The 12,732-nt window shown below is 47.5% G+C and overlaps 1 protein-coding gene across 6 annotated transcripts in view; it reads left to right on the top strand.

Moving 5' to 3' along the window:
• LOC138268245 (zinc finger protein 182-like) overlaps positions 1-12,732 on the top strand; it is a 673,880-nt gene that overhangs the window by 481,420 nt on the left and 179,728 nt on the right. For 4 of the 6 annotated variants that reach the window (XM_069217720.1, XM_069217721.1, XM_069217722.1 and 1 more), the window contains exon 7: positions 8,547-8,615. The exons of the other annotated variants lie outside the window; for them this stretch is intronic. In XM_069217720.1, coding sequence (XP_069073821.1) covers positions 8,547-8,615 — 69 coding nt within the window. The remainder of the gene's footprint in view (positions 1-8,546; positions 8,616-12,732) is intronic. 6 annotated transcript variants of the gene reach the window in all.

Here is a 12,732-nt window from a genome sequence, read left to right as displayed (position 1 = left end):
GTTTGCAGTGAACTTTTATGTTCTTAATCAACATTGTTGAGTATTAGTTTTTATTAGGTCTGGCACTAGCCAAGACATTTTTATTGTGTTAAATTACATTCATAATATACTTATGTGGGTTTTCAGCCAGCATCTTCACCTATTAGTATGTTGTTGTGTCGTTCACATTTTTCTTACACCCACTACTGCATGTGACATTAGGTCAGCCCACTTCAGCCATTGGCTTACTTCAATGTGTGTGACAAAGAAGGCACCTACATACAATGGAAAGCAGAGGAAGGAGACCGAGTGACTTTCCCACAACAGCATGTTCTGTGGTAGTTACCCACAATACATTATGTGGGCCCTCACACCGATTAATAGTAGCACTGATGATTTAAGCAAGCCATCAGCAGTCCCAAGAAACAAGAAGGCATTCTTGTTCTCATGTCATCCTGAAAACTCCTCAATGTTGCAGTACTGGCCTATCCAAGCTCTCCTTCTCTAAAGCACAGCCTGTCTTCCAAGCCTCCCATTCTGACTTAGATCTTCAACATCTAGCTCATCCTTCAGGTGCCTGTACATGGGAAACCTTAATCTGCACGGCAGGTCTCCTTCCCTCAAACCACCACTGGTAGATGGTGAGTTAATAGAGTCTGAGCTGCTCCAGTCTACCCTCACAGCGACATTACCTTCCATGATCCACCCCTTGCTCCTTCAGCAGCGCAGGCCAGGCACACGGTGAATTCTCTGTTCCCCTCCCCGCTTTAGATTCACTGCCTGTGCATGGTACAGGTTCATTCATTGTGTACACGGGGCCCCCAGCTCTCAACTCTTGGTATAGGTTTTGCCCTCCTTCACCATGTTCTCTTCCTTTATATCTTTCTTCTCCTTGCTGTGTGAAGTGAAAGGATAAATAGTTTCCAAACAAAAGGATGGTAAGGAAGCTATGCTCCAGCGGAGGGATAAACACAAAAAGTGTGGAAATAAAGCTGTCTGTTGGGGAAATTTAGAATCGCATTTTTGTGACAGTCTCAACTTAGTTGCACCTTCAGTACTGTGCTGCCTCACCAATATTCTAGTAAATATGTATCAAAAGCATATGATTATGCAACCTACAAAAAGAACTGATACTTCTGCCTGCTATGCCTGCTTGCCACTTCTGACATAATTCGTTACTTTAATAGATTGTAACCCCGCACCGTGTTTTGCAGCATTAGTATTAGTACATGAAGAGGTAGGTGTCTGTGATGGAAGATTTGCGCTGCAAAAGCCTGAAATACTATTGGCCTTCATACCTGTTAGTGATCAATGGCTCGGTATAGAGCACTCAGCAAGAACCATGAATAATGGCAGATAGATGGGCAATGCGAACAAGGGGTCTCTTGGAGGCATTATAGGCAGGAACATATCTAGTACATGGCCACAGAACATAACGATGGTAGTGAAAAATTGTCAGTTGGCTAAACGTTGAATGGGATGGGAAGATAGAATCACAACAGGAACCCCACTGCAGACGTCGCAGCCACTGAGAGAACTGAAGACGCTTGAGGCCTTCCAAGAGTGACATTTGATTGGCATTCCAAACTGGGAGATATCTGGGGAACTGAAAGGCTTAAATCCTTTGATCAGATAAAAGAAGAATATAAATTACAAGATTCCCAGCTTAATAAATACCTTCAAGTGAAACACACACTGGAAAACCCTCCCTACACACGCAAAATAATCCCCACTAGAATATAGGGTGCTTTCTACCCCGCTACACAAAGATGCAACAGCTTCAGTATATAGAACCCGAGTGAACAAAATGCAAAATGCAAAAAACAGCCCACTGAGAAGTTGTAACTTGGCATTTATGGCTATTACAGTAGAATGAGGGGAAGAGGAAGCTGGCACCAGCCACATATCCCATAGTAAATAATCTAGACCTATTCTGGTGCATGAATGAGGGAAATGGGTGTATGAGCTACGGTGACACTCACAAGGAGTACAAAGACAAACAATGTATACCCCAAAAAGTGCAGTCCATTGCTAGATATTGTGATTTTGAATAACATGGCTCTATGGTCATCTCATGGTAGGGGTATGATATATGTAGTGTTCGTTTGTATCAGGTATAGTTTCCAGAGGCTTTGGTCTTACATCAGTTAACATAGGTCTAAAGATTTAAATAAAATGTTTGATAGATCATGAGTTAAAATGGTCTGTGGAGGGGAGGGGTTCAATAGATGGAGTATTAGCAATAGGATTTATTTCATGCACCTAAATAACATTCGTTTGAAGAGAAATGTTGATCTACAGAAAGTATAATTTATTATGCCATAGACTAGACCTTTGATCGTTCTGGTCATTATAGAGCAGTGAAATAAATATTGATTCCTACAGTGAACGTGTTGTCATTTTGCTACTAAAAACAACTACATGAATTAACTTGTATATTCTGAATGTAGTAAGCGTCATTGTGTTGTAGACATCTAGAATACTTTTATTGTATATTGGTAAGAGTATGGGAAGGAGGATGTAGACGGGTCTCCTCGCCCGCGTCTTGCAGCTCCTCGGGCTGGAGCCTTTGGCGCGCCTCACTCGGAGAACTCCTGCGTTCCTCACTACCGGGCCTATCTTTCTACACCTCCACCTCTATATCAAGAGTTCCCTCCCTTCCTGCATGCCAAACCACTAAAACCCCCACAAAAACCCCACAACCGACTTACCTTTGTTTTGCTCCTGTGTTCTTTTTCCAGTACCAACGGGGAGACCGCATGATCTGACGCCCTCCAGACCTAAAAGAAGACAAAGAACAGAGACGTTTAAAGACAAGGAAGAGTCAACCGGAATTGTTGTTACCACAGTACCTTTACATTACCTTTAGCTTCACCTTCCTAAATCTATAATAAATTTTCACCCTCTACATACGGCTCAGAGTCCTCTGTACCGCCGATAGCCTACCACAGTGGTGTCAGAAGTGGGATTTTTGATCAGAGGCGGTACAAAGAGGTGAACAAAAATGGGGGAGAAGCCTACGCTAGAGGATATGATTAAACAACTGGCGAAGGGACAACGACACCTCCAACTGGTGTTGGAGGCTCATCAAAGAGAGGCAAAAGAAGACCGAGAGGCCCTTCAAACAGCATTAAAAAGCCAAGCCACTATCATGGCTAATAACCAGCTGGTGCATGAGACTGCGCTACAGAAATTAACTGACACCATCGCAGCCAACAAGGTACTCCCTAATGTTCCGAGCTCCTTCTTGCAAAAATTCCAAGAAGGGGAAGACCCTGACTCCTTCTTCACAAACTTCGAACGTGTGGCTTCCTCGGCCCAATGGCCGGAAGACCGATGGGGACAGTATATTGCACCCCTCCTAACGGGAATCCTTCAGACAGCATACCAGGCCGCTAATCCCGGAGGTACCACCCCATACAAGGATATTAAGAGGAGTATCCTAGAAAGGGTTGGTCACGACGCAGAATACTATAGAATGAAGTTCAGAAAGGTGAAATGGGGACAGAGTGAAGATCCGCGTACTTTCTATTTCAGGGTTAAGGATTTGGGACTAAAGTGGCTGGGACCCTTAGGAACAAACCGGGAAGATGTCAATAAAACAATCATTCTGGAACAGTACCTAGAGTCTCTCCCGAACAGTACCAGGAACTGGATAAGACAACATCCCAAGATAGACACAGAACTGGCTTTAGACCTAGCCTGCGCCTATCACCGATCTGTGGATGTTAAGACTTTAGGCCCCAGGAACATTGTAAGACCGCCCGTGGCTCCACTCAAATATTCTCCCCAACGCCCAATGGAAGAACCAGGAACCCACAAACACGGAGAGGGTAATCCCATGCAGCAACCCCAATGTTTTAGTTGCAGAGAGTGGGGACACATTGCGAGAGCGTGCCCAAGAAAAAGTGGCGGGGTTGAACCTATGGAAATAGGGGTCACCCGGCGTAGAGTATTATGTACTGGTAGAGAGAACCGTAAGTTCAAACAGATCATAAACATAAACGGAACCCCCATAGAAGCCTTAATTGACACGGGCTGTAGGCAGTCAGTAATACGCAGAGACTTATTAAACCAGACGGATCAGACACCAAGTCAGTGGGTTACTATCTGTTGCGTTCATGGGGACAAAGAGCAGTATACGCTAAGGCTGGTCAAGGTAGAGTGGGGAGAGTATCACGATTTTCTTCCTGTATGGATTATGGACAGACTGATAGAAGAATGTATCATCGGTACGGATTATATCCGGTTCCATGATCTCCTAGATAATACAAGAGTACCCATGCAATCTCCAGAGTGGTGGACGGAAGCACCATTTTCCAACAGTCACATTGAGATTCCTCCAGTTCGCATAAAACTAACCAGGAGAGAGAAAAGACAAGAAAAACAAAAGTATCAAGAGTCAAGGTCTGAGCAGAACCCCGAAAAACTTGTAGCCAGTACCGATAACACCACCATCTCTTTCAGAGCTAGCCAGCGGCAGGACCCTACTCTCTGTCACGCATGGAAAAATGCCAAAACGGAGTCCACAAAGGAGGTGGGTCCTTATTTTTTAATTCATAAGAATCTTCTGTATAGAATTACTACGTCCACAAACGGAGAGAAGAAACAATTGGTGGTACCTGAACCCTATCGGAATCAGGTCCTATTCTTAGCCCATAACCAGCCGGGGGCATTACGGTCGAGAAAAGACTGAGGAGTATCTATTAAGGCAGTTCTATTGGCCAGGGGTTTATGCTCAAATCAGAAAATACTGCTCACAGTGTCCTAGGTGTCAATTAACAGAATCAGGAACCCCGAGGAAAGCCCCTTTACAACCCCTACCCATTATTGAGATTCCTTTTTGTCGTGTGGGTATGGATCTGGTCGGACCCCTCATACCATCATCCAAGGGCCACACCTATATACTATTCTTGGTAGACTACGCTACCAGATATCCAGAAGCAATTCCCTTATCTAGTATGACCACGAAATCGGTAGCCCAAGCCATGATAACCTTCTTCTCTAGAGTAGGGTTTCCCCAAGAAATCCTAACTGACCAAGGCACTCCTTTTATGGCAGCCCTTATGAAGCAGATCTGTAAAATACTAGGGATCACTCAGATAAAAACCTCTGTATGCCACCCCCAAACGGACGGTTTAGTGGAACGCTATAACCGCACCATCAAAACCCTGCTGAGGACTGGGATCAGAAACTGCCTCTGGTCCTCTATGCCATCCGGACTCATAAACAATCCTCCACGGGACATAGGGCCTCATTCCAACCCTGGCGGTCTATGACCGCCAGGGTGGCTGTCCACGGAAGCACCGCCAACAGGCTGGCGGTGCTTCATGCCGCGGTCGCCCAGCCGGGTCCGCCGGTTTCCTGCCGGATTAGCCCCGGCTGGGAGAATCCTCCATGGCGGCGCTGCAAGCAGCGCTGCATGGGGATTCCGACTCCCTTCCCGCCAGCCTGTTTCTGGCGGTTTTCACCGCCAGAAACAGGATGGCGGGAACGGGTGTCGTGGGGCCCCCTAACAGGGCACCAGCATGATTTTCACTGTCTGCACAGCAGACAGTGAAAATCGCGACGGGTGCAACTGCACCCGTCGCACCCCTGCAACACCGCCGGCTCCATTCGGAGCCGGCTTCTGTGTTGCAGGGCCTTTCCCGCTGGGCCGGCGGGTGCTCCTTTGGCGGGCGCCCGCCGGCCCAGCGGGAAAGTCAGAATGGCCTCCGCGGTCTTCTGACCGCGGAGAGGCCATTTGGCGGTTCCCGACAGGCGGGTGGCGTCCGCCGCCCGCCAGGGTCAGAATGATCCTCATAGTCCTTTCAAATTAGTGTTTGGGAGACAACCACGTAATCTACTTGATATGGCCGCAGAAATGTGGGAAGAAGAAGGAGACGAAGAAAAACCCTTACTAGAGTATGTCCATAAACTAAAATCAGATTTACAAACCATATGGGAAGATGTACGAATAAATCTAGAGAAGGCTCAGACAAATCAAAAGACGTATTATGACCAAGGGACCAAACTACGATCTTTCCACCCTAATGACCAAGTCCTAATAATGCGACCAACCTCTGAAAATAAACTGTTAGCTAAATGGCAAGGGCCCTACAGAGTGATAAAATCAGTTTCCCCCGTCACCTACCTCATCGAATTAAATCAGCACCCAAAGAGGACCCAAATATACCATATCAATTTACAAAAAAAATGGGAAACACCAGAAGACGTCCCCAACACCTCTGCTACCGGGTTTCTCATAACACCAACCACTGCTTTAGGTATGGACCTCTATCCCACCATGAGCAAAGAACAGTGGGAAGGTCCATGTATAAATAGTTCTCTTACCGAAGCCGAAAATTCCCAACTATCTTCCCTGTTACAAAATCACTCGCATTTCTTTTCTGAGACACCAGGTATAACTACATTAATCCACCACAGTATTAGAACACTGGAGGGCCAAACTATTCGCCTACGGCCCTACCGAATCCCCGAAGCACGAAAACATCTCATTGAAGAAGAAATAAAGAAAATGCTAGCCCTAAAGGTTATCGGACCATCTATGAGCCCATGGTGCTCCCCGGTGGTTCTCGTTCCAAAACCAGATGGGTCTGTTCGGTTTTGCATCGACTTCCGTAGGTTAAATGACATATCTCTCTTTGACACATATCCTATTCCACGTGTAGATGATGTACTAGAGAAATTAGGGAGGGCCCGATATTTGTCCACCCTGGACCTAACGAAAGGGTACTGGCAAATCCCCCTCTCCCCTAGCGACAAAGAGAAAACAGCTTTATCATTTTACTGTCCTTCCCTTTGGTCTCCACGGGGCTCCAGCTACATTTCAACGTTTAATGGATCGACTTTTAAAACCGTTCCAAGAGTTTGCAGCGGCTTACTTGGACGACATTGTAATTTTTAGCAACACTTGGGCTGATCATCTACATCATCTCAAGGAAGTGTTCCATGCCTTGGCTGAGGCCGGCCTTACGGCCAATCAAAAAAGTGCGCTATAAGAAACACACAAATATCCTATCTCGGTTACCTGATAGGTAACGGGATTCTACAGCCACAGAAAAATAAGATTGAGGCCATATTGCAGGTACCGGTGCCCAAGACCAAGAAAGAACTGCGCTCCTTTTTAGGTTTGGTGGGATACTATCGTAGGTTCATTCCCCAGTATTCCACGATTGCCACCCCTCTCACGGACCTCCTAAAAAAACAATACCCCACCAAATTACCCTTGTTTACCGACTCTCAGCTCCACAGCTTCGAACGACTAAAACGATCCCTCACAACCGAGCCAGTACTAAAGTGTCCGGATTTTTCCATGTCTTTCCACTTATATACCGACGCTTCCAACTGGGTGCTGTCCTCACTCAACCCGACAGTGAGGGGCACGAACATCACATTGTCTTCATCAGCCGGAAACTACTTTCCAGAGAGTGTCCCTACCCCACTATTGAAATCGAGTGTCTGGCCATTAAGTAGGCCGTGGAGAATTTACAATATTACCTCTTGGGCAGACCTTTCGTCCTCTAGACCGACCATGCCACTCTCACTTGGTTGGCCTCCCATAAGGACTCCAATTCTAGAGTACTGCGTTGGTTTCTAGAGCTCCAACCTTTTACTTTTCAGGTCCGCCACATTCCGGGTTCTCTGCAGGGCCCTGCCGATTATCTAGCCCGGTTTCCCGACTCTTCGGTCCTCTACCAGTCCCGATCATGGGATGGGGAGTGTAGACGGGTCTCCTCGACCGCGTCTTGCAGCTCCTCGGGCTGGCGCCTTTCGCGCGTCTCACTCGGAGAACTCACGCGTTCCCATGGTGACATGGGAACGCCTACAGACGCTTCAGACCCGGATTTCCGGGTTTCCCGATCAAAAGAAAGGACGGACTGTGGAGAAGGAGAGGAGGAGTTTTCACCAGGGACGCGGAAGACTGAGCAGACAGAGACGCCGCGCGCCGATAAGGAGGAGAACGGACCGGAGCGGATTCCAAAACCCCTCGGAGAAGATCCAAAAGGAAGCCGAGACTCGGAGGCGTGCACTTCCCACCATGACCCTGGAGGGTCGTGGCTTACCAAGGTCCTTGGGATACCTCATCACTGCCAACAGGAGTTCTTAAAAAAAACATGTATGTGCTTTCACCACGGCCATGACACACAATAAAAATAGCTATGCAGAAATTGAAAGGCATCATTGCCTGGGTGTGATTTTTTTTAATAAAAAAAAAAAACTAAATAGCTGAGCACCTGTTTTAGTCTGTAACAATAAAGACTTCAGTAAGTCACCCGAGCGCAAAATGTTCAGTGCTAGCTCTCGGAAGACATCATATTCCTTTCTTCTAAAATCCAGTTACTATTATAAACCTTGATGGCAAAATGTCCTGGTGACCATTCACTGGTAATCCTCTGTGGTAGGCTATCAGCGGTACAGAGGACTCTGAGCCGTATGTAGAGGGTAAAAATGTATTATAGATTTAGGAAGGTGAAGCTAAAGGTAATGTAAAGGTACTGTGGTAACAACAATTCCGGTTGACTCTTCCTGGTCTTTAAACGTCTCTGTTCTTTGTCTTCTTTTAGGTCTGGAGGGCGTCAGATCATGCGGTCTCCCCGTTGGTACTGGAAAAAGAACACAGGAGCAAAACGAAGGTAAGTCGGTTGTGGGGTTTTTGTGTGGGTTTTAGTGGTTTGGCATGCAGGAAGGGAGGGAACTCTTGATATACAGGTGGAGGTGTAGAAAGATAGGCCCGGTAGTGAGGGATGAGAGGTTCTGGGTGCTCGTGACAAGCTCTCTCTCTTAGTGCTCTGTCCAAGGGTTCACTCTTCTAATTCTGTTCTCTGTGCTCCTTTTTCCCTGGCCCTCCTCAGTCCCTTCCCTCGTTTCTCCGCCCCCCCCTTCCTTGTGCTTTTAAATACAAAAACTAGGTTGTCGACCTCCTAATAAGGACCGTACCTTGGTAAGCCAATTCAAAGAAGCTTTATTGCGGCTACAAGAGCCAAAAAAGCGCGAGCAGTAATAAATACAAATAAATGCACATGATAAAATAAAATTGCAGGTAATTATGGTGATCAAAGGGAGTAAAATATAAATAAAAATTAAAATGGAATAAAAATGAGATAGAATAAGATGGAACGAAATTAGATAAAATGAAATGATGTGAAATGCACCGTGCAGGATGTTGGGACAGTCTTATTTGGAGTCTTTGTCCAGGAGAGTTTTCCCTCTGATAAGCCAACTAGCTCCGAGGAATTTGGCGATAGCGATCACTAGCGTTGGCCTGGTGTCTGATCTAAGGATTCGCAGAGCTAGCGCAGAGCAGCGTGCTCCCAGTAGTCTGCATGCCGGGGCCAGCCATTTCCTACGGGGGGCAGTATACGCTGGGCATGCAAAAAGGAGGTGAGGGAGATTCTCGACGGGGGCTTTGCAAGCAGGGCATGCGGTGGATTCGTTGTGTGACCAGCTGCTGGTGAAAAGTCTTAATGGGAGTGTTCCAATGCGGAGCTGGAAGTACAGTTTCCTTTCCCTTGGGGCCGTGATTAGGTCCCAAAAAGTTTCGTACTTGCATGACTCTTTTAGGTTGGCAAAGTCACAAGATAATGTAGTGTGGAGTGCAGCCCGAGTGTCTTCGTTGTTGGCCCTTTGCCAGTAAAGTTTCTTTAGTTCGCTTTTCGAGGGAAAGACTGACGTGGCTGGTGAGTTCCAGAGATCATCGAGCCCGATAGAGTGAAGTAAATCCTTGATGGATCGTAGCCAAGGGATTCTGTGCAGGTGGTCGGCTTTTAGGATGACCTGTAGAGCTTCGGTGAAGATGACAAGTTCCGGAGTGGTCCAGAGGCGTCGCCAGTACAGCAGAGGTCGCAGGCGGGCTTTGTGACCAATGCGTTTGATGCCGAGGTCCTTGAAAAGAGGGAACAGTGGGGTGCTTAGCGGAAGGGACACAAGGTTTCTTAAGAAGTTGTTTTCAGCGGTGGTTAGGTCTTGGGTTTTGCTATAACCCCAAAGTTCAGCCCCGTAGAGCGCTGAGGAAACTGCCTGGGCTTCGTATAACTGTAATACTGGGCGAATTGGTTTTGTGTGTGAGAGGTGGAAATTTTTTAGTAGAGCCCCAGTTGTTTGTCTTAATTTAAGGGCTTGTTTTCCTATGTGTGGCTTCCAGGACATGTTGTCAGTGAGTGTTATGCCCAGGTAGCGGAAAATGCCCACCTTCTCGAGTGAGGAGCCCTCTAAAGTAAATTTCCCTTTGAAAGATCTGTGGGGATTAAGGGTCATTAGTTTGGTTTTCGTTGCGTTGATTTCGAGACCCTGGGATGAACAGAAATGCTCGAAGCACGCAAGGAGTTTCCTTAGACCACTAGGGGTCTTAGATATCAGAAGAGTGTCATCGGCAAAGAGTAAGACTGGGATTTTTTGTGTGCCAAGTGAAGGTGCGTCAGCCTGCAGTCTGAGGAGGGAGGGGACAATTTCGTTGATGTACAGGGAAAAGAGGGTCGGGGCAAGTACGCAACCTTGCCGCACACCCCTAGAGACGTGGATTCTATCGGTAAGTTGGCCCTTGTTGCCCCACCTGACTTGTGCGTAGTTGTCCTCGTGGAGTCGTATCAAAATGGCAAGGATGTGTTCCGGGATTCCCATCCGAGAGAGAGTGACCCACAGTTTGTTGCGAGGTACTAGGTCAAAAGCAGATTTGAGGTCCACGAAAGCTACATAAAGGCTGCCTTTACCGATGAACACTGTTTTCCAATATAATAATAGGAATCTGAGGGCTTGATCAGTGGTGGAAATCTTCTTTCGGAAACCGGCTTGGAGGGGGCTAAGGATATCGTGGTCAATTATCCATTCTTCTATCTTCCCTAGGAGGCAGTGGCAGAAGACTTTTTGGACACAGTCAATTAGACTAATGGGTCTATAGTTACAGGGAAGAGATCTGTCGCCCTTTTTAAAGATTGGAATAACAATGGCCGCTTTCCAAGAGTCGGGAATTGGCGCCCCAGATGCTATTGCGTTAGCTAGAATGGTGAGATATCTTGACCAGGATGCTAGATCTGTTGAGAATAGGTCTGCAGGGACGCAGTCTGAACCAGGGGCCCTGCCACGTTTTAGAGTGCTTAGAGAATAAGTTATATCACTTTGGGAGAACAACAGGGGTGCTGCGGTGGTTGGTGCTAATGAGTGAAGTAGGAGGGGGCCCGTACAAACAGAGGTGGGGCTATCATGATCAGGGGAGTACAGACTACTAAAGTGGGCTATCCAGTCTCTTGGGGCAATATTGGTTGTGATGTCCAAACCACTGGTTTCTGGGCCTCGCGCTGCCAGGGACCAGAACAGACTATAATTTCTCTCGCGCACAGCGTCGCTGAGTGATGTCCACCATTTGCTATCTTGATCACGCTTGGCTATGCATATTGCAGATTTATAGGACTTCCTAGCTACGCGGATGGCGATGGGGTCCTTGGATTTAATGGCTTGAACTAGGCGCTTGTTTAGGGACCGGCACGTTTTGTTGAACCAGCGGTGCCTGGCTTTGGGTCGTTTGTCGTCGTGGGCTGGGGGTGCTGAGAAGTGGGTTGCGATATCCCTAAAGCAGGAGGTGTGGATTGAGCTAATATCCTGGTGGGGTGTTGCAGAACCTGTCTCTAGGTCCCTTAGTGTGGATTTTAGGGTGTTGTTGGCAGCATTGATGAGTGCGGGCCGGGCCACAATATTGTCCCATTTTAGGTGTCTTTTGTTGTTGGCCAGGTTAATACCCTCGGGTGCTACTGCTGCGGGGTTAGACGTGGCTGGGAGGTTACCTAGGGCTAATGTGTGGACAGAGAGAGGGTTGTGATCACTTTCGGTCCGTTCGATGATTGTCATATCGATGACTAGAGGCCATAATCTTATATCGAATAGGCAATAATCGATTCTGCTGGTGTGGTTCGTTTTGTTGTATGTGTGACTACCGTTGGTGTCTGAATTAGTTCTGCCATTTAGCGCCCTGAGTCCAAACTCCATGGTCAATGATTTTACCTGAATCGCAACCGACGTCCACCTTTTGATGGGTGGAATGGACAGGGCGGGGATAGACCAGACTTGATCTTCCTCGCGGGTGGACCTAAGATCGTCCCAGTCAAGGGTTTCGAATGTGACGTTGAAGTCTCCAGCCACAATGGTTTTATGATGGCGGGGATAATTTTGTAAGAGGGCTACGAGGGCGCAGAGGGTTTTGGAGACTTGACCCCCCCCTGACCCCTTGAGCGTAGATATTAAAGATGTTCACCACAGAGTCAGGCCCAAAGGATAGACGAAGGCCTAACAGGTCGGGAGAGGCGGTAGGTAGCTGTGATATATGGCAGCTAAGCGATGTTTTGATCCAGATGGTCAGACCCCCTGAGGGCCTGCCTCTCGTGCTGGCCACAGCGGGGATGTGGAAATTTGAGTAGCCTGTTCGGAAGAGTGGGTCGAGTGACCATGTTTCCTGTAGGAGACATATGTCATGTTCGTCAATAAATGAGGAGAAGGATGGAAGGGGAAGAATAGATTTCAGACCTGCCACGTTCCATGAGACAAGTCGTACCCCAGATTGTGACTGAGTTGTCCTGCCTAAATGCCCGGGGTTTTTGAAGTTGGCTGTCAGGGGTTGGTTTGGCAGATGTGGCTGGGGGAGCAGGGATGGGTTGATGCCAATGTTTGCCCGTGAGGCTTGTGGTGGTTGGTGATGTTCCTCTGTTGGAACAGGCCTGGTCCTGATCAAGGAGATGCTTGCGGGCCTAGATAGCAGCTCTAGGT

Source organism: Pleurodeles waltl, chromosome 12, assembly GCF_031143425.1.
Source record: "Pleurodeles waltl isolate 20211129_DDA chromosome 12, aPleWal1.hap1.20221129, whole genome shotgun sequence".
In the NCBI taxonomy this organism is placed as follows: Eukaryota; Metazoa; Chordata; class Amphibia; order Caudata; family Salamandridae; genus Pleurodeles; species Pleurodeles waltl.
This window is presented reverse-complemented; position numbering and strand designations above follow the sequence as displayed.